We start from the raw sequence: 22,386 nt of genomic DNA on the forward strand, positions 1-22,386 counted from the left end.
TCTATGCGATTCCGGTGATTTAAGTTCTCAGCGAACGCATGAAACGCATAGTAGTATCATAGGGTCTTACATCTCTTCTTCCTCCCTTCCTTTGATGAACTACCCCAGCGTTCCATAAGCTCAATGTTGACCTTGTTCGAGAGGGCTTTGGTAACCGCTGCTCTGTCTGCCAGCTGATGCTCGGTATACTTAGGCTCGCTTATATGCGGCTTGGTCTTGTTGCCGCTGTTGTCGTTCTCGTTGTTGTCCGTGTTGGTTGCAACTGCTCCAGATTCGGTCTCGTTGCTAGACATTTTGCCCAGTGTCGTGCCTTTGCAAAATCCGGTTGAATTGATCAACATGTCTGTTTCCGATGCTTGGAAAGCCACCTCAGAGACCCTCAATCTTGGACGCCCAGTGGATTGGAGAAAGATGGAGTCGAATGAGAGCGTATCTGTCAGAGGATTAGGCTCATGAGCTTTCACATTCACAAGTGCTGCTCTTGGTCTGTAAGCCCCAACAACCAGGCAACCACAAGAAATTCACTCTCACTGACGGAAGAAGAGATGAGTATCATGTGATGAACACACCTCCATAAATCCATTCTTGGATCAGTCCGTCGTGCCTGCCTTCGCTACCCGACCACGTCCTCTTGCCGACTTGCTCATCTACCGATCCCCCGTCAGTACTCGCTGTCTCTTTCATATGGATACTCAGTCATGGACTGGGACGAACGTGCCGAAGCCTCTCACTACGCCGAGTCTCTTTCATGGTCCGGACGATTTAACGATGCTCGTGGATCTCCCATAGCAGACTGGGTTTCAACCTTTCGGGACAATCATCCATCAGAAGTCGTCGACGATTACTGCGGGTCGTTCAACTGGTGCTGCAGAGTGCGATTCGACGACGGATTACAATGGATTGTCCGATTTGCGGTTCCCGGCAGAGTGATGAACGGCGATGAGAAGGTCTGTCATGAAGTTGCAACAATGCGGTTTGTCAAGGAGAAGACGAACATTCCTGTTCCAGCCATCATATCGTGGGGACGCAGCCATGAGAATCCACTAGGCCTGGGACCGTTTATCATCATGGAGTTCATCGAGGGTGTCTCTTTAGATACGCTCCTACGGCAAGGCCCTGGTGAGGTGGAAGCTCACACACTACGAGCCGACATTAGCGATGAAGAACTGGAGACTATATACCGCCAAATCGCAAGTTTTCTGTTGGAGCTTTCTGCGCATGACTTTCCTCGTATAGGTTCGCTGTCAGTATCCGAAGACACGGATACAAGCAGTGTCGTGGATTCGCGCCCTTTGACACTGAAAATTAATGAGATAGAGAGCCATGGGGGTGTACGCGTTGGCGGTATGTCCCGCTCTTGCTTTCTGCATGTGTCATATATGTGTTCATCCGCTAACACTGTTTTCAATGTAGGGCCCGTCTCCCAGACATTCTCTTCCGCCACCAGCTACTTCGATGATGTATCCGAACAAGATATGCAACACCTCTTAGACCAACCTAACTCAGTTGATGACATCAAAGATGCTTATCGCAAGTTTCTGTACAACAGGAGCTTCAAGGCTATACTACCTTCGTGGGTTGACAGCAAGCATGATCGCGGCCCTTTCAAACTAGTGTGCGACGACTTCCGGTTCTGCAATATACTCGTCAACAACGCACAGGATTTGAAGATAGTCGCAGTTCTCGACTGGGAGTGGGCATACGCAGCACCTTTTCAGATGCTTTACTCGCCGCCGCGGTGGTTACTGTTGAAGAAACCCTTTGATTGGGACGATGTGGATATCTCAAGATACTGTGAACTTCTGAAAGTATTTGTGACTATATTGGAGGAGGAGGAGCAAAAAAAAGGGAGATGTCACTCATCTCCCAGTTTGGGATTTCTCATGCAGAGATCCATGGAGGATGGGACGTTCTGGTTTCATGAGCTGATACACTCCTGTTTTGAGTCGCCGGATAGCACGGCTTGGGCTTATATCCGGCAATTTATACCTGGCCTTGATTGTTGTGTGCCAGTTCTACCTGCTGAGGTCCAAAATTTTGTTAACAACAAAATGGAGCAGCTGAAGCAGTACAACGTGGAATGGGCAGCAATGAAAGAGGAGATCGACAAGAAGGAGGCGGAATTTCAAGCGCTGAGGGCTCGGGTAGAGGAAGACTTTGGCCAAAAGCTCGATTAATAGTCAAAGTCAATCGCTCAACTTTATGTGGCGTCGCTATAAATATGCAAATAGTATCGGTGATAACGGTGTGATCCTCTGATCTGTGCAGGTGACGCAGACCGGGCATTAATTATCAATAAGTTCTTTGATACGTCGACCTTTATTTGGCTGTTTCTCCACTGGAATCCCTTAAATTCGAGGTGATTGTCAATCGGGTGCGGTCGACCGTACGGAAGAGAGAGGCCAAAGTGTGGTGGAATGGCGGGCTGTGATTGGCGGAGCCGCGTATACTGACGATGCAGCGCCTTCTCTTTGCTGCTTCTGCTCCCCCCCTACCCTTTGCCACACATGTCTCCACGCTGCTCTCTGACTTGCCAGTCATATTGGCCTTCCCAAGCCCGTGCATTAGTCTGCAGGTCCTCGACAAAGCTGCAGATACTCCAGCACCGTCGCGGATCCTAAACTATCCCGCCTCGTGCTCGCTGCATCGGACAGCCTCTAACCTTCTTCCACCCCCGGGTCTGCTATGGGGCCAATGGAGAAGTCCATAGACCCAGGATCGTCCGTCCATCTACCTCTGCCGCTGCCGACCCAATTCCGCTTTCAGTGAGTGTCCCTCGAGCACGCCGCGCCCATGTGTGTTCCTGATAGGACCTCAAGCCCTTTGCGCCGCCTCATACCTCTCGAAATGTTAAGAGTCAGAGAAAGCCAGCATTGTCAGTACAGCGGATCTAGTGGGGCAGAGGGGGATATGCGCTTGATACCCTCCGTCCCTCCCCCGATGTCCGCCGGTGTTTGTAGGAGGGGCATCTGATTCAAAAATGCGCCCCTCCCAACTCAATTGTTCTGGTTGACGCAGCTTAATCACTCTTGTGTTTTGATCGTGTTCTCAATTGCGCGATGAGCTCTCTTGCCAGTAGTCCTGCTGGTTTTCTCCAGAGCGGCTTCGACCGTCTCTATTTGTCCATTGCGGGCACGGCTTTCTTTGTCTTCGCGCTTGTCGCAATTGTTCTTGCTCTGGGGTCGCAGAAGCGTTGGAAGACAGGGCAGAGCAGCGGACTTTACAGCTACTTGAAGTTTGCCTATGCCAGTTTTCTGAAACCTCATGACAAGGGTGGAAGCGGACAGCAGGATGCATTGGAGAGCTTCTACTCTACTCAGGTACGCGCTGCCTGCTTCTCTTCTGCTTTCGGCATGCCAATTGACCGTCTTGCAGGCTTCGGTATACGATGCTACCCGGAAACGCCTTCTCCGCGGTCGAGAGGACATGCTAGGTCTTGTTGCTGCTCAGCTCAAGTACAAGGTTGAGAATAGGCAGCTTCAGAAGGGCAAGGCAATTTGGGTTGATGTATGGCTCCTCACAGCCTATTTCCCTTTGTCAAGCTAACAAGAAATACAGATTGGTGGTGGTACTGGGTGAGATCCAATTGAGTGCGGAAACTCCCAGCATTCAGCTAAACAATCCCAGGTACAACATCGAAGCCATGGCCTCCTTCGTGTCGGTCCCGGAGTTCTTTTCCCACGTCTACCTCGTCGACCTTTCTCCGTCTCTATGCGAAGTTGCGCGCCAACGATTCCAGCGGCTAGGGTGGAAAAATGTTACCGTTGTCTGCCAGGATGCACGATCGTTCGGTCTGCCGGAGGATAATATCGATCCTATCAAGTCTGTTGGAGCTGGCGCAGACGTGGTCACAATGAGTTACAGTTTGTCGATGATCCCAGGTAAGCAGTGATTCTCCATGTTAGTTGGGCAATTACTTACAGATTGCAGACTATTACAGCGTGGTGGACTCGCTAGGACAACTGGTCAAGCCATCTGGACTGCTAGGTGTTTGCGACTTCTACGGTAAGCCTCTGGAGAGAACTGGAATTGTGATGAAATTCTAATACCCTCCAAGTCCAAAGCATTGTCGATGTATCATCAAGAAACTACATCGGAGGTGCCTTCAACCGTCATGTCAACTGGCTTGGTCGTGCATTCTGGCGCGCCTGGTTTGAGGCAGACCGTGTGAACCTCGATGCTGCTCGCCGAGACTACCTGGAATACCGCTTCGGAACTGTTATCTCTGCAAGTGAACGAAACTACCTTCTTGGTGGAATTCCATACTACATCTTTGTCGGACGCCAAAAAGACATCTCTCCCAATCAGGCCAGCCGCGATGCTATCGAGAAGCTCGACGCGTCGTTCACCGAATCACCATACCTGTCTCCCGCCAACCACCGCCAGGAGATGGATAAGGCCATCGTCAAGAGCACACAGGAGATCCGATCCAAGGCATACGAGTCGGCTGTTGTCAATCTGAGCGCCAACCTTCCCCTTCCCGCGGCCTTCTACCAGAACCATCACTACCGTATCTTTTACAATGACCTTCTTCCCAAGCACATCCAGTTTCAAAACGAATACATCTACGCCTTCAACTGGGAGGACCCTCGCGTTGACCACCGACTTCTGAACATCAAGCGCGACGACGTCATTCTAGCCATCACAAGCGCCGGTGACAACGTCCTCGACTACCTCCAGAAGAGCCCTCGCCGCGTCCATGCCGTCGACCTCAATCCCAACCAGAACCACCTTCTGGAACTCAAAGTTGCCAGCTTTGTTGCCCTCGGCCACCGCGACGTCTGGAAGATCTTCGGCGAGGGAAAGCACCCCGATTTCCGCAACCTCCTCATCTCCCGCCTGAGTCCTCATCTCTCCAGCCAGGCCTTCCAGTACTGGCTCGAACACACTCACGTCTTCACCTCGAAATCTGGCCGGGGTCTCTACGAGACTGGTGGCTCGCGCCACGCTATCAAAATGGTCCGCTACCTCTTCAAGGTTTTTGGTCTTGAAGGCCAAGTCAAGAAACTCTGCGAGGCCCAGACCCTCGCCGAACAGCGCAAGATCTGGCCCAAGATTCGGGCCGTGCTACTCAGCAAGCCTCTCAACTGGGCTATTGTCAGCACCGAGTGGTTTGCTTGGAAGGCTGCTGGTGTCCCCCGTAATCAGCGGAACATGATTGTTGAAGACTACTTCAAGCGCAATGGGCTTACGAAGGAGATGAAGAGTGCGAAGGACATCAGCGGCAAGAGTATATGGGAGTATGTCGTTGACACCTTGGATCCTGTTGTTCAGGAAACAATGGTTAGCAACGACAACTACTTCTATTTCTTGTGTCTGCAGGGGCAGTTCTCGAGACGGTATTATTTCCTTTCCTTGTCTTTTTGCTTGCGTCTGATACTAACCAAATCAGCTGCTGCCCGGCCTACCTAACCCCCCAAGCCCACGTCAAACTCTCATCCCCAGGCGCATTCGACGGCCTCCGCATCCACACCGATGAGATCAACGAAGTCATTGGCCGCATTACGCCTCGCAGTCTCACAATCGCAGTGGTATGTCTCCTCCCATTCAATCTCATCCAACAAACCACCCGTCTAATGACGAGATACTAGGTAATGGACTCAATGGACTGGTTCGACCCCGAAGGCACCGCGGCCAGCGCGCAAGCCCGCAAATTCAACCACGCTCTCAAGATGGAGGGCCGTGTGTTGCTTCGCTCGGCGTCAATTGAGCCTTGGTATATCAAGAACTTTGAGGAGAATGGGTTCGAGGCGAAGCGTGTTGGGGCTCGGTTTTCGGGGAGCTGTATTGATCGGTATGCACAATCCCAAACGTTTAAGTGGGTTAAGGGAGCGATTACTGACACTTTGTTGCAGCGTGAACATGTACGCCTCAACATGGATTTGCACGAAGACAAAAGAACTGGAGAGTCCAGGACAGGAGGAGAGGTCGCTTAGCGTTGACCATCTGGAAATCTAGAAAGAGACTAGAAAACGGTCTGTGATATAACGCTGATGATTTGGTTTGGTTTTTGCACTGAGTTTCGCGGGCGAACGAATGAACGAAAGATTTGATACAAGTTTCTATTGTTATCTTGCTTTCCCCGGCTTTGATTATGACACGCCCCTTCCATTCCTTGTCCCTAGTTAGATACTACACTTTTTGATATAACAAATATACCCACGTTGAACGCTTGAGAATTCGCACTATTGCGACTTGAAAACTAAACAGCACCTTCATGGTTAATAGGACAATAACAAGTACAGCTTCTCCTATTGCATACATCGCGACTTTGTCTATTCGTCCTATGCTATCATAGCATTATAACAATAACAATATACTGCACGTAAAGATACACATAAACATAAACACACAAGCCATAGAGAAGTTCTAATAGCGCATAGGAGTACATAGGTAGAGCGCACGAGTCAATATTAGGAAAAAATGGAGGAAGGCATGATGCGCTCTTGTCCTGCCCTCCTTCTGTACAGTAAAATAGGGTGCGGGCCTCATTCAGGAAGAGAATGAGAAGGAGAATTGAAGAAACAAGAAGTGTAGAAAAAGTATGCATGCATTATTCGCTATTCCTCGCGCTATTCCTCGATCTTTTCCTCTATAGGATCGCTGCTCCTTCTGTGGCCATCATTGGCTACGCAGCCAGAAGCGAATTCGACCGGAGCAACGTAGAAGAAACAATCAATAATATCCAAGCACATGAATGAGTCCATGCATGCAAGGAAGAGCGCAATTACGTACTCCGTACCGTCATTTCGTCAGATCAGATAAGTTAGGTTGAGAGAAGTTGTACGTTAGGTAGAAAAAGGAGGTAGAAAAAGGAGGTATGAGAGAAAAACGACAAGGGAAGGGAATGAAAGAGATGAACCCAATCCTGCTCTCTCTATGACCGGCCGTATCGGGTCTTCCCGAAGGAGAAAGGCACGTAGCGGTACTTGATCATGTGCTGGATTTGGCGGCGCACTGAGAAAGAACCACATTAGCATTTCCTTCCTCGATATACTTATGCCCAGAAATATTGTAGGGAAACTCACTCGTCAAAACAAACAACAGAATCCAGTAGACGACAAGCACTGGCCAGAAAACGGGAATATCAAACACCGTAAACCAAGTGCAGATGAACCCAATCGCGATAGCGCGGGTAGCCGAGTGCCAGAACTTGAACTCGGGCAGACGGCGGATGAAGGGGCGGAACTCGTCGTCGTTCTTGGTAGGAAGGCTGGGAGGGCCGGCATCGCCGTCTTCAAGGCCCTCGTCTTGTGTGAGGGAGGGGTCGAACTTGGGTTGGAGGAAGAGGAGGAACAGGTTTAGGAGGTAGATTCCGACGGTGTATGCAACTGACACGAACACGAATATGTTAGTTCTGGTGTTGAGATTAATGGGATTGTGGAAATACAGAGGTACGTACCGATGTACCACCCCTGAGCGAAGATGATGCGCAGGAAGAAGACGAGGAGGAGCACGACAGTGCCTATCCAGCGGTAGGTTGTGAACGGTGTCGACTTGTCGAGGTAGGTTTGGTATTGCTAGTCAATCCATTAGCACTGTCCATACTCGCACTCATCTCCCTCAGACAGCGTTTCATGTCCCACGGAGGCAATCTAAGACATACCCTAGCAAGCTTCGAAGTCTGCGCCGTAACGGCCGTGAAAGGCGTCTGCTCGGGCTCAGGGACATCCATTGCGGCGGTTGATAAGGGTGTAGGAGACGAAAAAGGAGAATAACTAGGAGTCGGCAAAGAGAGTAGAAGAAGCGCACTTCAGCACCAACAGAATGAAACCCGGGGTCGTCGGTCTGGAGGCGATGTGCAAAAGTTGTCCACTTTCCAAACACCGTTGCGAACTCCAACTTGGCCTGTTTGAGCGAGGCGTCTAGTCAGCCACACCGGACCGGAGTGCTGCGCCTCAATTACTCCGAGAAGTGCGCTAGTCCGTTTGTGGCGCTGTCACTGTCTATCTGGGCTTATGTAAGTTATGCAAGGGTCGGTCATGTGACTAGCTTCTGTACCTCGGAGCTAGCTCGGGCGGTTGGCATCGGCAATGCGGGGAATCGCGCGTCTCCCGGAGCTCTCCATCTTGGAACTATTGACTTCATCATTGACATCTAGCTCAAAAAACCATCTCCCTACCATTTACTCTATCAATTACTCCCCATAAAGCTTGTCAGAATGTTCGCCAGGCAATCCCTCCGCTTCGCTTCTCCGCGAGGAACGACATTCTTCGCTCGCGTCCGCCTATACTCTTCCGCTTTCCCGAGCTATGAGCACATCCTCACCTCAGTCCCCAAGCCAGGTGTTGGCCTGAGTACGTTCACGCTAGCAACCTGCATACAGCCCAAATAATGTACTCAAGCTAATACTGTCTCTAATAGTCACCCTCAACAGACCCAAAGCCCTCAACGCCCTCTCCAGTCCTCTCTTCACAGAACTCAACGATGCCCTCTCCAAGTACGACGAGAACAAGGATATCGGCGCTATCATCCTGACAGGAAGCGAGAAGGCTTTTGCTGGTATGCTAAACCTTTCCTTCCTCCATCCCTATATACACTACGATCCAATTCGCTAACAAGAAATTGTTGAACAGCCGGCGCAGACATAAAGGAAATGGCCCCCCTAACATTCTCCTCCGCCTACAGCACAAACTTCATAGCCCCCTGGTCCCACATAACCTCCATCCGAAAGCCTGTCATCGCCGCCGTATCCGGCTACGCACTAGGCGGCGGCTGCGAACTCGCCCTAATGGCCGACATCCTATACTGCACAGCAAATGCAACATTCGGACAGCCCGAGATCAAACTCGGCGTTATCCCCGGCGCAGGCGGCAGCCAGCGTCTTACGGCTGCGATTGGCAAGGCACGCGCTATGGAACTGATTCTCACGGGGAAGAACTTTAGTGGGCGCGAGGCTGGGGAGTGGGGTGTTGCTGCGAGGGTTGTGGAGGGGGGGAAGGAGGATGTCTTGAATAAGGCTATTGAGACGGCGGAGGTTATTGCTGGTTATTCAAGGGTTGCGACTGTTGCGGCGAAGGAGGTGGTTAATAAGTCTCAGGAGCTTGGTGTTCGTGAAGGCGTTGAGTATGAGAGGAGGCTTTTCCATGGGTTGTTTGGGAGCCGGGATCAGAAGATTGGAATGACTGCGTTTGCGGAGAAGAAGAAGGCTGAGTGGTCTCATGAGTAAGGTGTGGACTGGTGTCGATCTCCGTTGCTAGTTTATACAGGAAGTATATCACAAGAGAATGTTTTAAACCTATTCCATTGTATTGATTATTATTATATCACAGCATCAGCGATGCATTCGTTGCCTCGTAAGTATATGTACATTCATTAGTAAGTAGTGTAAGTATATCCCATAATCCACAGCCATCACGCCAAAGAACCCATTCAAAGAAAAACGCAACTCAAGCTCAATTCAGCTCAATTTAAAACACCGTAGCCTGAGCCTGAGCCTGCTTTTCGGGATCCTCGCGGCTTCCTGTTTGCTTCTGGCTCTGGTAGTTCTCGACCACGCGGCCCTCGACTGTCTCGTCGAAGACATCGACGCGTGTGCTTGCGAACTTCCGGGCGCTGACCTTGCGTTCGAAGAGGACGTCTAGTTCCGCGAATGTGCGACCACTGGGTTCAGGAACACGGAAGAAAGTGTATATAATGCAGAGAAAGCAAATACCTCCCCAGAAGAGACCGGCGAAGTTACCCCAGTCCCATGCGGTAGGGTTTACCATATATGGCGTCAACACACCACAGATAATCGCGACGATGTTGTATGAGATTCGTCCGAGGACGACGGTCTTGATTTGGAGCCGGCGGGTTGAGATCTCTGCAATGAGGGAGTAGGCGATTGTGCCGACTGTGAGTTGGTAGAAGAGGGCCCAGACGAGCATCATTGACCCAGTCGCGAGAGAAGATTGAGTCCTGTGAGATTCGGGGACGAGGCCAAGGAAACCCATGACAAGCAGCATGACGCAGAGGCCGCACAAACCGTACAGATAGAGCTTGCGGCGCCCAATACCCCAGGCCATTAGAAACCAGGCGCCGAATACACCGGCCATGTTAATTCCGTACTGCCCCATTGCAAAGGAGTAAGCTGATGTATCCGACAGCCCGGCCTGCTGCAGGAAGTAAGTCGAGTAATTGGAAAAGGAGTTTCCTGAGAGATTCTGAATCGCCCAGACCATGCAAACGATCTCTGTGCGGCGGAGGTCGACACCCCTGAAGCAATCTAGGTAGCTGGCGCCCGAAGTAATCTTTTGTTCGAGTGCGGTAGTGTGCACCATCATGGCGATTGTTTCGTCTGCGTTGAAGTCTGACTCCTGGCTTGTTTTTGTCAGGCGGAGGAGTGACTTTTTCGCTTCCTGCGTTTTCCCGGTACGTACAAGCCACCATGGTGATTCGGGGGCTAGGAAGATGCCGATGAAGAGGGGTACTGGCCACATCCATTGAAGACCGTAGGGGATGCGGTAAGCCCATTCATCTTGCCGACCGATCATGGCGCGGATCACTCCGACTCCAATGAGTTGTCCGAGACCCCAGCAAAAGTTCACGTAGGTTGTAAGGTAGCTCCGGAGGGCGACGGGGCAGACTTCGGACGCATAGGTGACGCAGAGGGTTTGGAAGACTCCCCAGGGGATACCGGCGAGGATCTCGGCTGCCAGGAGGGCTTGGACGTTGGGGGCCGTGAAGAAAATTGCTGTCCAGGCTGTGATGAGGACGAGACATGCCATGACTGTGTACCGGTATCCGAACTTCTCCGAAGCCCAACCGTTGAGCAGGAGACCGATGATTTCGCCGACGTATGCACCGTTACTCAGACCGGATTGCCACTATAGATCAAACAACGTTAACAATGAGATTGATTGAAGATCAGCATCGAGGAGCACTCACCCGTGCGGGGACCTGATATTCACCATTCGCTCCCATCTCACCATATTTGCGGTTGAATTGTTCAAAAGCGTAAAAGTTGTTGACGAGTGAGATATCGTACCCCTCCATGACAATGCAAGTCGAGATGATAATACTCCACATGACAGCCTTTGGGTAGAGCTTGATACCCTGCAGAAGGGTCATGTTCTGCTCCTTGTGAGCGGCTGCTTTTGCATTCTCAATGACCTTGGCCATCGGCACAGCCGGGTTCTGCTGATTTTGTTGTTGCTGCTGCTGATCATCTTTTGCCGGAGCAATTGTATCTTGAGCCGTGGAGGACTCCATTTTCAGCGAACCCAGCAGACTGGGGAGACGGCCAACAGATCAACAGAGGGGAAAGGGGGATTGTTTGCGGGCAGACAAGTGGTGTCCGCAGAGACGGTCCCGGTAGAGATTTATGGCCGCGGCGGGGACTCGGGGAGGGTCCACTCGACAGTCGACAGTGCTCCAGCCCACACTTCGAAAAGATTTCTCCCGAGTTTGAGCGGCAGATAGTCCGCAAAAGAAGAAAAGAGCACGCGACGCTAACACGAACAGAGGATAACGCAGCTGAAGGGTAACATTCCGAGACTTGGGGTTTGTGGGGAGTTCTTGGGGAACAGACCACTGTCCGGCACTGATCTTGGAGGAGGGGATTGCAGCCAAGCCCTTAGTGGCGTGCAGATTCCGGGTCATCTCTGGAAAACTCGAACAGTAATCATCTATTGGACATGCTTACAGCCTTGCAGCACCAAGTACAGGGTCCAAGAACGACAAGGATGGTCATCAGAACCCTAACGTGGAATCAGAATCAAAGGTGCAGCAGCATCTGCAGCTTGGCGGGTGGTCAGCACTCCATGTCCGTTTTCGGCACAGTCCTGCGGTCCAGCCAAGCCAAGCTCACGTCTGCCGTTGGGACCTGGTCCGTTCCAATTCCATCCCTGTTCCAAAATCTTCCAGATTTTTCTAGTTGGAGAAGACAGGGGTTGTCTTCTATTGTTGTTGGAGTGCCTAGTTCGCAAAGCATGTTGGAGCCCCGAGCCTCACTACCCGTGTTACAGATAAACACATTGCACTGTATGCTACCTACCGATCGGTGCGACAGTGAATCAGATCAAAAGGACCGCAGATTTTCGAAGAGAAATAATCCGAGAAGCCCTTTCTGTCGGAAATTACCTGCTGCCCCGGGACGGCACAGAGTGGCACTCCAGTCCATGAACTATTGAACAACCAATCTTAATAATGCCTTGAGGCAGACACTCGCGAGCATGGCACAGAAGCGCGGCAAATTCAAGTAACTTCAGAAAAACACGGTCTGAGTAACATCTAGCACCGCTCATGCGCAGGCTCTCGAAGAGCTTCAAGCTTCGCTCCAAGAAGCCAAGGAGCAACCACCACAGTACAGGACTTGATCCTATGTAGGTCCCAGTGTTGGCTTTCACTGACAACTGAAAACCTTCCTGAGGAGTCCATGAGCAGTTTCAGTTTCTATTCTAGGAAGAAGCTGTCGGACAGCATCTTCTCTTCACATTCCATTTGAAGCATACATGATAGTAGCCAATTCTTGGACGCCAACTCATGATCGCGTCTACCAACAATCGCGCAGCCGTTCTCACAGATTCGAGGCCGAAACTAAAATTTTGAAAGCACGAGTACTCTTTCTGGCTGGCTGCGTGGACACTGCTCCATTGACGGCTGTCCCGATATCTAGGCATGCCAAGCCAATCTATTCATAGTCCCCGGCTCTTGTTGAAGCTTGAGCTCCTTCAACTGGACCCGGTGGCTCGGATTCAATCCCACTAAACAGCCACAATGAATCTCGTCAGTGGCAAGCAGCACTTCTCTGTCCTGAATCGTCAATATTCCAGTTAACAGCCCCAGAACGTCACAATCTGATCTCAGGGTCTACCAACTGCGGGTCCCCATGTAGATCAACCAGATCAAACCTTGCATTTGTGGCGCAAACCCGCCAACAAGAATCGTATCGAATCCTATAATCGGAAAACGAAACGCTTCGATCTGCAAAAGTTCACGATCTGCAATTTTCCAACCAACCAGGAGTGCAGTTATTCTGCGATATGTGGCTGTGTCAGACCACCAAAGATGTCATGGTCCAAGCTTCTATATTGGCACACGTCACTTGCACACAAGCCAACCGGTTTTGTTTAGGTAGCACTTGGGCTTTGGAGCTTTATTTAAGAGCTTCGAGATCTCAGTCCTTTCTCATCATCACAAGCAAAGACATTTTCAATCCATCAACACAAAGTTTCATCTACCTTACCTGATCTTATCACCAACTACAACCAAACAACTCAACAACAATGGGTCTTATGTGGACTAAGCACTTTGGCGGCAGACACGCCGGTGAGTACACTCTTGCTTGAACGTCTTTCTATATCTATCAGAAGCTAACAAAACCAGGCGGTGGTGTCGTCGTCGACAAGCACGGTGCCCGTCGCGCCCCCTTCAGAATCTCCCTCGGTCGCTTCAGCTGCTTCCGCTAAACGAACCTCATCTTTGACGAAACATACCTACCTACCTGACGATGTTATGACCTTTACGATTCGCTATTCCGCCCACCTTAATTTGGACGTCGATGGTTCTCTGGCTCTACCTTATTTTCACACTTAGCGGGCGAGAATGTTGATATTGATGACGCTTAATGCGATACTCTGTACTTGCGTTGCATATTTCTCAAACCAGCCTTGCTCCGGCCATTCCTTTCACTCTGGATAGAACACTAGAATGATTCATAATGACATTGTTTTGCAACATACACACGCTTTCAGACCAAACAACATAGTTTGTATACGATGTAGTTCATCCAATGGAGAAGACCAGTTCTAGCCCTCGAAATAGGCCTCTTAATCGCCAATTAGCCTCTATCCTTCGATCGCTCTAGTGTCAAGACAATCTCTTAACCCTCCGAACGTATATTCTCCGTAGGAAGCTCTGCCTTGGCGCGGGCATAATTCGTATTAAATATGACGTCACCTCGTAAACAGGACCTTGACACCCCTCTGGAACACTCCATTTGATTTTGTCTTTGGCAAATAAGCATTACCATTGTGGAGGTTCTCGATGCTTCATTGCACTCTCTACAGAGTACAATGTCAGGCTCTCAGGATCGCATAAATTTCGGAGGGTGAGACCGTCACCTGGCGGCTTCGGCAACGAAAGCAGACACCACCGGTACTCATCAGGAACGCAGACAAGAGTTTATCTTTGGCTGATAGTCTCGAGTCATTGATCTACAATCTGCATGTTGAGTACGTCAATGAGGGTTGACCGACTTGTGTACGAGTCAGTTGACACAGTTGTAAGGTATCACCTCGACGCAATCCCACTCGCTATGATGCAGTTCACGTTGCAGTCTTCCGATCACCGATTTTAATCATGGATCTTATCCTGAGACGAGAGCATCAGTGTTATTTGCTGGTCTTGGTGCGACAAACATGACACCAACGCGATTTTCCGGCAATGAACTTCTCTGTAAACTTGCCGATACGGCTCCTTGCGAATTGAATCCAATCGAGGTCTCAGAGAGCATACAAGAAAGAGCAACGAGACTGACGCGGTGTTGCTCTCAGCCGCCGGGGCAATTCCAACCCCTAAGCGCAGCTTCGACTCCTTACTTCAAAAAGGCCAAATACACTGGCCTGCCCAATCAAGAGGTTGGATTGTCAAGACCGAGACTCTTGCTCAAGTCAAAAAGTACTCAGACTTTGATCGCTCTGGACGTTTTGTTGTGCCTTGGTGTCAGGTACACGGGAGCATTTACTAGGCGATTCTTCCACGAACATTAGCAGGTTCAATGATTGATTCCAGCGATATTGCAGCGGAAGAAGCACTCGGCTGATTCTAAGAGTTCTACGCTGTAGTTGATGCTAGACTGTCCAGCCAATAATGAGAGACTCAGTTCGAGGTAAAAAAGTGACGAAAACAAGCCGGGCTTTCGGGAAACTCCAAGAAGTTATGTGACTGCAAAGAAGCCCAGCTAACCCAGCTCATGCAAAGATGAGAGACGGCCACGGAGCCGAGTCATCTGGGGATGCGGAGAAGGCAGCCGGGGTGGAGCGTTTCGCCGTTTAGTCAGTGGAACAGGCCAGACATGGCTCGTTAATAACGGAGCGCAGAGGCTGGAATGAGCCGATCGATGCATGATTATCAACAAGATCGGTCTGGTTGGGGGCAGGCGAGCGCGAGTGTTGCCTGATTTGGGGAAGATGCGACCCGGGAGCGGTTCCGACCTCGCATCGCTTGTGAGAAAGGAGGAACCAGATCCGGTCCTTCTCCTTGAGTGTTCAGCATGAGAACTTGTGTTCTTCTGTTGTTTATGGGATAATCTAAGAGAGTAATTGACAGAGTAATATGACTTTATAAACAACTGCTATCCTCATGTATCGAAACAGATAGCGGAACCCCCTCGCGGAAATCTCCGACTTCCGAGGAAAGCCCACGTTCTGGATTCCGCCGAGGTCACAACCATGCATTCCGCGCTGTAAACTTCTGTAGTCTGTAGTGCGGGGAGAATGAAGATCGCTGATTTCTAGATGTCAAACCAGCAAAGACAGCAGAGCAAAAGATCGGAAAGGCCTTCCGTTTCAATAGTGGGGCGCAAATGTTGACCTTTTCATGAATCTTGATTGGCCACATCTCGTCTATATAGAATTTTTAGTGCCGTTTTACATTTTGGCATAGTATCTTGTGGCTCCAATTTCTGTCTCCTCACCGAGTTGGAGTGCCACGTTTTGCTATATAATCCCCGCATCCCCTCCCGGCCACCCTGTGTCTTCAATTCTCTTTACTTTGTTTCATCAGGGTCATTACTGTATACCGCCACCATGGGTCAAGACGACGAGCAGAGTATGTTTAAACTTATTGCGATGGCATTATCAGATCTTTGAAGATCTCTAACACCTTTCAGAGACCTACCGCTACAATGAGACTCCGGTCTACACTACCTCCAATGGCTGTCCTGTACGCTTCCTATCCACCAACACCCAGTGGGCAAGTACTGATGTTTTCAGGTCATGGACCCCCAAGCCTCCCAGCGAGTCGGCCGCAACGGCCCCCTCCTCCTCCAAGACTTCAACCTAATCGACCTCCTCTCCCACTTCGACCGTGAGCGCATTCCCGAGCGCGTCGTCCACGCCAAGGGCGCCGGAGCCTACGGCGAATTCGAAGTCACCGACGACATCAGCGACATCACCACAATCGACATGCTGAAGGGCGTCGGCAAGAAGACCAAGACCTTCGTGCGGTTCTCGACCGTCGGCGGCGAAAAGGGATCCCCCGATAGCGCGCGCGACCCGCGCGGCTTCGCCTGTAAATTCTATACTGAGGAAGGGAACTGGGACTGGGTGTTTAACAATACGCCTGTTTTCTTCCTGCGTGATCCGTCCAAGTTCCCCATGTTCATCCACACGCAGAAGCGCAACCCGCAGACGAATCTCAAGGATGCGACGATGTTCTGGGATTATCTTTCCACACACCAGGAGGCAGTCCACCAGGTCATGCACCTCTTCTCGGACCGCGGTACACCATATTCCTACCGCCACATGAACGGGTATTCAGGCCACACATACAAATGGATCAAACCAGACGGGACATTCAACTACATTCAGCTACACCTCAAGACAGACCAAGGCAACAAAACATTCACAGACGCCGAGGCCGGCAAGCTCTCAGCCGAGAACCCCGACTGGCACACGCAGGACCTCTTCGACGCCATCGTCCGCGGCGAACACCCCAGCTGGACATGCTATGTCCAAACGCTCTCCCCCGAACAAGCCGAAAAGTTCCGGTGGAACATCTTCGACCTAACGAAAGTCTGGCCTCAATCTGAAGTGCCCCTGCGCCGTTTCGGAAAATTCACCCTGAACAAGAACCCGCAGAATTATTTCGCCGAGGTCGAACAAGCTGCCTTCTCGCCATCCCATATGGTTCCAGGCGTCGAACCATCCGCTGATCCCGTGCTCCAATCCCGCCTCTTCTCGTACCCGGATACACACCGCCACCGTCTGGGAACACCAAACTACCAATCCATCCCCGTTAACTGTCCCCTGCGCTCATTTACTCCCTTCCACCGCGACGGCGCAATGAGCGTGCACGGGAACCACGGCGCGAACCCGAACTACCCCTCTACTTTCCGCCCACTCACATACAAGCCCGTTAAGGCGTCCCAGGAACACGAGAAGTGGGCTGGGTCTGTTGTTACGGAGCAGTTGCCTGTTACGGATGAGGACTTTGTGCAGGCGAATGGGCTTTGGCAGGTTCTGGGGCGCCAGCAGGGACAGCAGGAGAACTTTGTGGGGAATATTGCGGGGCATCTTTGTAATGCGCACCCAAGGGTTAGGAAGGCTACGTATGGGATGTTCAGCAGGGTGAATCAGGATCTGGGTGCTAGGATTGAGAAGGCGACGGAGGCGAAGGCTACGGATGGGGATGCGAAGGCTAAGCTGTAGATTTGTGACTTATCTTACTAGTACCCTATGCAAAATCTGTAAATGGGTTATTTGGTTAAATAACTAAATTTGAGTACTTGTGCTTGCTGATCTAATGCTGAGGTATGTATGCTAAATCGGAGAATAAGGGTTGTGGAACCCGCAAGGGAGTCCAACTGGGACTTCCCTGCTGCAGTAGTGTAACGTGTGGTGTATTCAAGACAAGGTAGCCAGCAATGCAACCCTAACTCCAAGCGCCAAGTTGAACGGATAAAGCAAAATTACCTAGAAAATGTACCCAGTTAATAGTCGTAGATGGTCGTAAGGAAATGAGAACTGCCAATTTAGAGAGGTGGCTCTGGAGGTGGCGTAATCTGTTCAGCAGCCGCCTCAGTGTCATGACAACCCCAGAAGAAACCTGGGGTTTCACAAGTGGATGTAGGTGCTGGAGTTTGTGATGCGGTAGACGTTGTGGGGTCGCGACAGCCAAACCAGCCTGGATCTTTGCAGGTTGTGGTGGTCGTCGTTGGTTCTCCAGTAGTGGTTGTGACTGTTGTGGTTGGGTCTTTGCAGCCGAACCAGCCTGGTGTCTTGCATGTGGAGGTCGTCGTGGTGGTGGTTGCAGGGGGGTCAGTGGTTGTACTATCATCAAGACAACCCCACCATCCAGGCGTCTTACAAGTAGTTGTCCGAGTTGACGTAGTAGTTGTTGTGGATGTTGGAGGCTGGCTCGTCGTAGTGACTTCGGAACCGTTGCTCTTGAAGAACTTCCACAACTCGCAGTCATAGCACTCCTCTTCAGGGGCGCACTGGGGAACATCATCGTATACTTCCAGAACGTCTGATATCACGGCTTTGATACGATGTGTGCCAATCGCGACCCGCCATCCCTTGTCTCCCACTGTGTCGTAAACACACATATTGCCAGTATGACAGGCAGACTCCATAGCATACCCACCCCAAGTGCACACAGAACTAACACCATTACAAGTGCCCATGTAGACAGGATCGGCGGTATGTCCAAAATGATATGCTCCAGTGAACTTTCTCGCTTGAGGCAGATTTGGGTCATTTCCAGGAGGGCTCGGCAAGCCTAGGCGAGCGGCGGGGAGCGCTTCGGGAACAGCTTCAAAGGTGACAACAGGCAATCCAAATGTCAGACCAAGCAAACTCGCCATGGCTCCTCCAAGAGAGTGACCAGTCAGCCAGACTTTCGCCTCGGGGTACAGTTCGGTGACATTGGAGTACAGATCCAGTGTGGCGCGGTAATATCTGTTCTCATCGTTCATTGCTTCGACGATGCAGGTCAAGTTGGCGTTGAACGCAGTCTTTTGGCAGTCACAAACCTCTCGCCATAGATAAGATCCACCTTGTCCACAGCAGCAGCTGAAGAAAAGATTGTCATTTAGTTTGTCATTGGTTGTAGTTCCGGCACCATCGAAAAGAGCTGGAGATGTCCCCTTGAGCGATAAAACAATCGTGCTGTTGGTCTCGTCCGCATATATGTGACCTCTCAAGCCGTCATTTTGCCAGCCAAAGCTGGTGGAGTAGTTGAGTTTGCCATTGATGTCCTGCCAATCTTCGGTCCCTGGCACCTCGATATAGTCATTTGCTGTCATTTTGGCAAAGGTAAGGACAGTCTGTCGATCCGTAATGTTGGGTCCTGCTACTGTGTCCATAGACCATTCTGACGATGAGAGTGCAACTGCTGATCCAGAGTTCCTTGCCGCCGCCAAGTGTTCCTCGATTGTAGATAGACGTCGGTCTGTAAGCCGCTCGATGGTGATGGGCTCAGATGTTGCAACAAAGGGCACATCGAGGTCAAGGGGTTCGGTTTCTTCTGTTCCATCCTCTGAAACGGCTCGAAGTTGGGTGTGGGGGTGGATGTCGAGCCTTCGGTGGAGTTCGGGGTACTCATACGCTCCTCGCTGAACGATGTGGCGAAGGGACTAAACAGTTAGTATGCCCATCTAATAGGAAATGTTGAAAGTGGACTCACAAATTCATGCGATCCAGAAAGTGAGGGCGTATCCGCTATCGGGACTTGTGGTGGAAGGAAGGGCGATGAGTCCTGAGACCCGAAGTATACTGGGTGATAAGCGGAGGCGTAAGATGGCACGGCAAGGGACATGAGCAAGCTGACGACGCTCATATCCGCCAAGGGGCGCTTTCTCAGCCGCTTCTGAGGCCGGTCCATAGTGAAAAGCGATGATAAAGATGCAAACACTAGGAAAGAGAGTAGAGGCGCAGATGGGCGATAGAGGCTCGAGTGCAGGCATGCGGACTTATCGGTGACGCACTGCGGAGAAGGACGATCACGTGCGGCCTGGACCGCGTCACGGGGTCGGGAACCTTCTGGGAAAGGGTGACCTGACACCTTACTAAGTTTACGACCTTGTGCAGCCAGGCATCAGCTCTCTCGGTCATGCGCCGTCTGATCAAACATCTCGAAATGTCGAAGACTACTTAATATCTGTATTATTATACCTTTTTGCTTTTGAATACCACCCTGGGGGTCTGGACCTCGAATATCCGACTGTCAACAGAGCTCCGAGCTAGCTGCGGGGAACAGCTTGAGCTCCACGAGATAAAGTAGCAGCCTCTTTGCGGACACTATCTCAACCTTACCTTACAGCCATGTTGTCCGGTAACTCCGATAATGCCTCCGCTAAGCCCCGTTTGCACACAACCCGCTCGTTCCCTCGAATGGACAGTCCAGGAACCACTCCGTTCATTCGGTCCCGGGCAAAAACCGTACAGTCCGTTGCAGAGGTGGTAGACGCGGATGCACTCCCTCTGAGTCTATCAGGGAACGAGGAAGAGGAGGATAGTCCGGATGTGTTCGAGAAGCCTGGTGCTTCTGGGACGTCTGTGGACGACGAGCCAAACGGTGAGGAAGCTTCGGTGCTCTCGCGGAACGTAACAAACCAACCAGATGAGCTACCAATCGAGCTGATTAGTCTTACTGATAGGTATTCTGAGACTTGTTTGTCTTGTCTTGAGCTTCACCTGCTAATACTTGTCTAGATTCGTCAACTCTTTGGGCGCGCGCGTACACTCGTCCCCTCCCACGATAGACAGAATCTCAAATCTTTTCCAAGACTTCTACCTCCGAGCCGAATCGCATATAGCCACCCATATATCTGCTCTTGCCTCTCGCATAAACCGTGACCCTTCACCGCTATCAAACAGTAAAGATGCAGACTCCTCCAGCCGCCAAATGTTAACGGCCTTTGAAGTGACTGAGAAACGGACAGCCCGGAAGATGCTTGCGGCCAAACAGGTTGACATGGAAGAGGCCGTAGAGCGAAGAGCTTGCGAAAGCGTCTATGATAAGATATGGCGGCATAAGAGCACTTTAGATGAAGTGAGGGATGAAAAGTTGAGGTCGAAGACGGCAGCTTTGCTTTTAGTTGGGATCAACCTCAAAGACCTAGGCATTGATATCGACATCTCTGCAATAGACGAGAAAAACCAGGCGGCGGCCAATGAATGCTTCTCTACAGCTCGAGACTATCTCGCAAAGATGAACGAAGAGAAAAACCCATTGGGCAAACTTCGACATCTTGCGGCTTGTCACAAAGCAATCGTTGATGCATTGACAAAGTTGTTGCCTTCCTCGTCTTCTGCTGACGAGATTCTGCCTGCTCTTATTTATACATTGGTCACTTGCCCACCTGAAGGGATCAACGTCATCAGCAACCTTGTCTTTATCCAGCGATTTAGATCGAGCAGTAAGGTGGACGGTGAAACTGCGTACTGTTTGACCAACCTTGAGGCTGCTATCAGTTTTCTCGAGAATGTGGACCTCTCCGAGCTTCGCGCGGATGCTGTGCCAGAAGGACAGACCAAAGCCGCTGATAGTGATTCGGCGCCGCTTGCCGAGAACGTACCTCCTCTTCAGCCCGCTCCTGAAAAGACCACGGCTTGTGTTTCATCTGTGACTGCATCTGCAGAACCTCTAACAACGACTGGCACCGAACCATCCGACACCCTCCCGGGTCCTGTACCACCCCAGCAGGGCCGCTTGAACACTCTCTTCCAACCCCCTGCAAAGGTTCTCGGGGCCGCAAATGACGCCGTGCGTAACACTGCTGACCAAGGCATGAAGAACATCAGCGCAACCCTAGATAGCAGCTTTAATTTCTTGTTTGGCCGCCTGAAAGAGCTGCAATCCAACCAGCTCCCGGGTAAAGATGGCGCAGCTGGCCCTGTACTACCAAAGACCCTAGCGGAGGCTAGACGTCTGGTCACGTCCCCCGCGGCTGCTGGTAACCCTCAGATAAATAAGCATGATGGCCCCTCGAAAGAACCTTCAACTCCAGAGCCATCGCGACTAAGACGTATTGGTTCCAAGGCGGAAGACACCTTCAACGGGCTTGTTGCTGGCCAGCACACACCTCGAGATCGAAGTACGGACAGTGTGCGAACGCAGGCAAGCTCTAGGACATCAATAGCCGCTTCAAGCCTATCAAAGGAAGAGCGTGGTCCCAACGCAAATTCTGCTCTATCGACCCCGACGCTAGAGTCGGTGAGGAGCTTTGGAAATACCCTCAACCCTCTCAATCATATACCAGGAATGATCAGGGGCTTTGGCCGTGCTAATACTGAGACCTCCTCAGTGCCCACTCTTCCAAGTCGCTCCAGAGCACCGACATTCACATCTACGACCGACACCAAGGTCGACCCACCAATCCAACGTTTCCTTCAAGCTCAGAGCGCAAATGACCTGACAATAGGAGACGTAACTCTCCTACTTGAAGATTACAAGCGCCTCGCTGCCGCTTTAAAGGATGACTCAACATCCAAGTAGCCCTCCATTCATATCTCGTCTTTTCTGAAGACATCTGTACATTTCAGTCCTCCGCCGCTGGTCTCGGAGTTGGGATAACTTGTTGTTCTGATCTGTTGAAGTGATTTTGGCATAGATGGGAGTTTGGAAGCGAGCCATCATAGCAGTTGTTTCTCTTATGTGGGGTATATTGATGCTCTAAATAGATACATAGGTAGCTAGCTAGCTCAATGACATTTAAAACATAGCACTCAATCTCAA

General features: G+C 50.9%; 8 protein-coding genes across 8 annotated transcripts; 5 read left to right on the top strand and 3 right to left on the bottom strand.

The window, feature by feature from the left end:
• Window positions 1-698: 698 nt before the first annotated feature.
• BDV14DRAFT_209494 (phosphotransferase family protein) lies at window positions 699-2,177 on the top strand (the record flags this gene model as incomplete). The annotated part of the gene is made up of 2 exons (XM_073775658.1): window positions 699-1,344; window positions 1,414-2,177. 2 exons carry the CDS (start codon window positions 699-701, stop codon window positions 2,175-2,177), a joined length of 1,410 nt encoding a protein of 469 aa, XP_073627127.1.
• Window positions 2,178-3,059: 882 nt separating this feature from the next.
• BDV14DRAFT_209496 (class I SAM-dependent methyltransferase) lies at window positions 3,060-6,031 on the top strand (the record flags this gene model as incomplete). The annotated part of the gene is made up of 9 exons (XM_073775659.1): window positions 3,060-3,320; window positions 3,376-3,507; window positions 3,559-3,575; window positions 3,628-3,881; window positions 3,931-4,005; window positions 4,058-5,339; window positions 5,393-5,531; window positions 5,592-5,794; window positions 5,856-6,031. The coding sequence occupies 9 exons, from the start codon at window positions 3,060-3,062 to the stop codon at window positions 5,956-5,958; spliced, it is 2,466 nt and encodes an 821-aa protein (XP_073627128.1). The 3' UTR covers window positions 5,959-6,031.
• Window positions 6,032-6,713: 682 nt separating this feature from the next.
• Window positions 6,714-7,858, bottom strand: BDV14DRAFT_79490 (Rer1 family protein). The gene is made up of 4 exons (XM_073777551.1): window positions 7,607-7,858; window positions 7,403-7,520; window positions 7,029-7,331; window positions 6,714-6,957 (listed from the first exon to the last, which is right to left on the bottom strand). The coding sequence occupies exons 1-4, from the start codon at window positions 7,673-7,675 to the stop codon at window positions 6,878-6,880; spliced, it is 570 nt and encodes a 189-aa protein (XP_073627129.1). The 5' UTR covers window positions 7,676-7,858; the 3' UTR covers window positions 6,714-6,877.
• A 193-nt stretch (window positions 7,859-8,051) lies between these two features.
• Window positions 8,052-9,258, top strand: echA (enoyl-CoA hydratase echA). Its single transcript, XM_073777552.1, has 3 exons — window positions 8,052-8,297; window positions 8,365-8,502; window positions 8,577-9,258. The coding sequence occupies exons 1-3, from the start codon at window positions 8,162-8,164 to the stop codon at window positions 9,167-9,169; spliced, it is 867 nt and encodes a 288-aa protein (XP_073627130.1). The 5' UTR covers window positions 8,052-8,161; the 3' UTR covers window positions 9,170-9,258.
• On the bottom strand, window positions 9,237-10,892 carry BDV14DRAFT_175370 (putative MFS alpha-glucoside transporter). The gene has a single exon (XM_073769060.1). The coding sequence runs from the start codon at window positions 10,707-10,709 to the stop codon at window positions 9,411-9,413; it is 1,299 nt and encodes a 432-aa protein (XP_073627131.1). The 5' UTR covers window positions 10,710-10,892; the 3' UTR covers window positions 9,237-9,410.
• Window positions 10,893-15,576: 4,684 nt separating this feature from the next.
• Window positions 15,577-17,391, top strand: fgaCat (catalase easC). Its single transcript, XM_073769061.1, has 3 exons — window positions 15,577-15,753; window positions 15,815-15,867; window positions 15,918-17,391. Exons 1-3 carry the CDS (start codon window positions 15,732-15,734, stop codon window positions 17,352-17,354), a joined length of 1,512 nt encoding a protein of 503 aa, XP_073627132.1. The 5' UTR covers window positions 15,577-15,731; the 3' UTR covers window positions 17,355-17,391.
• On the bottom strand, window positions 17,392-19,579 carry atg15 (triglyceride lipase ATG15). Its single transcript, XM_073769062.1, has 2 exons — window positions 19,333-19,579; window positions 17,392-19,282 (listed from the first exon to the last, which is right to left on the bottom strand). Exons 1-2 carry the CDS (start codon window positions 19,528-19,530, stop codon window positions 17,678-17,680), a joined length of 1,803 nt encoding a protein of 600 aa, XP_073627133.1. The 5' UTR covers window positions 19,531-19,579; the 3' UTR covers window positions 17,392-17,677.
• A 145-nt stretch (window positions 19,580-19,724) lies between these two features.
• BDV14DRAFT_79562 (VPS9 domain-containing protein) lies at window positions 19,725-22,339 on the top strand. Its single transcript, XM_073777553.1, has 2 exons — window positions 19,725-20,305; window positions 20,361-22,339. The coding sequence occupies exons 1-2, from the start codon at window positions 19,971-19,973 to the stop codon at window positions 22,144-22,146; spliced, it is 2,121 nt and encodes a 706-aa protein (XP_073627134.1). The 5' UTR covers window positions 19,725-19,970; the 3' UTR covers window positions 22,147-22,339.
• The last annotated feature ends 47 nt before the right edge of the window (window positions 22,340-22,386 follow it).

This window comes from Aspergillus stella-maris (genome assembly GCF_047715825.1).
Source record: "Aspergillus stella-maris strain CBS 113639 unplaced genomic scaffold BDV14scaffold_35, whole genome shotgun sequence".
Lineage (NCBI taxonomy): Eukaryota > Fungi > Ascomycota > Eurotiomycetes > Eurotiales > Aspergillaceae > Aspergillus > Aspergillus stella-maris.

Excerpts from the sequence above, each read along its gene's own strand:
- BDV14DRAFT_79562 (XM_073777553.1), top strand. The coding sequence starts at position 19,971 with ATGTTGTCCGGTAACTCCGATAATGCCTCCGCTAAGCCCCGTTTGCAC. Across the intron at positions 20,306-20,360 it reads CTGATTAGTCTTACTGATAG|ATTCGTCAACTCTTTGGGCG; the intron begins GTATTCTGAGAC and ends ATACTTGTCTAG.
- echA (XM_073777552.1), top strand. The coding sequence starts at position 8,162 with ATGTTCGCCAGGCAATCCCTCCGCTTCGCTTCTCCGCGAGGAACGACA. Across the intron at positions 8,298-8,364 it reads CAAGCCAGGTGTTGGCCTGA|TCACCCTCAACAGACCCAAA; the intron begins GTACGTTCACGC and ends TGTCTCTAATAG. Across the intron at positions 8,503-8,576 it reads AAGCGAGAAGGCTTTTGCTG|CCGGCGCAGACATAAAGGAA; the intron begins GTATGCTAAACC and ends ATTGTTGAACAG.
- atg15 (XM_073769062.1), bottom strand. The coding sequence starts at position 19,530 with ATGGACCGGCCTCAGAAGCGGCTGAGAAAGCGCCCCTTGGCGGATATG. Across the intron at positions 19,283-19,332 it reads TTTCTGGATCGCATGAATTT|TCCCTTCGCCACATCGTTCA; the intron begins GTGAGTCCACTT and ends CTAACTGTTTAG.
- BDV14DRAFT_79490 (XM_073777551.1), bottom strand. The coding sequence starts at position 7,675 with ATGGATGTCCCTGAGCCCGAGCAGACGCCTTTCACGGCCGTTACGGCG. Across the intron at positions 7,332-7,402 it reads CGCTCAGGGGTGGTACATCG|TTGCATACACCGTCGGAATC; the intron begins GTACGTACCTCT and ends TGTTCGTGTCAG. Across the intron at positions 6,958-7,028 it reads TCTGTTGTTTGTTTTGACGA|TGCGCCGCCAAATCCAGCAC; the intron begins GTGAGTTTCCCT and ends GTTCTTTCTCAG.
- fgaCat (XM_073769061.1), top strand. The coding sequence starts at position 15,732 with ATGGGTCAAGACGACGAGCAGA. Across the intron at positions 15,754-15,814 it reads GGGTCAAGACGACGAGCAGA|AGACCTACCGCTACAATGAG; the intron begins GTATGTTTAAAC and ends AACACCTTTCAG. Across the intron at positions 15,868-15,917 it reads CTACCTCCAATGGCTGTCCT|GTCATGGACCCCCAAGCCTC; the intron begins GTACGCTTCCTA and ends TGATGTTTTCAG.
- BDV14DRAFT_175370 (XM_073769060.1), bottom strand. The coding sequence starts at position 10,709 with ATGGCATGTCTCGTCCTCATCACAGCCTGGACAGCAATTTTCTTCACG.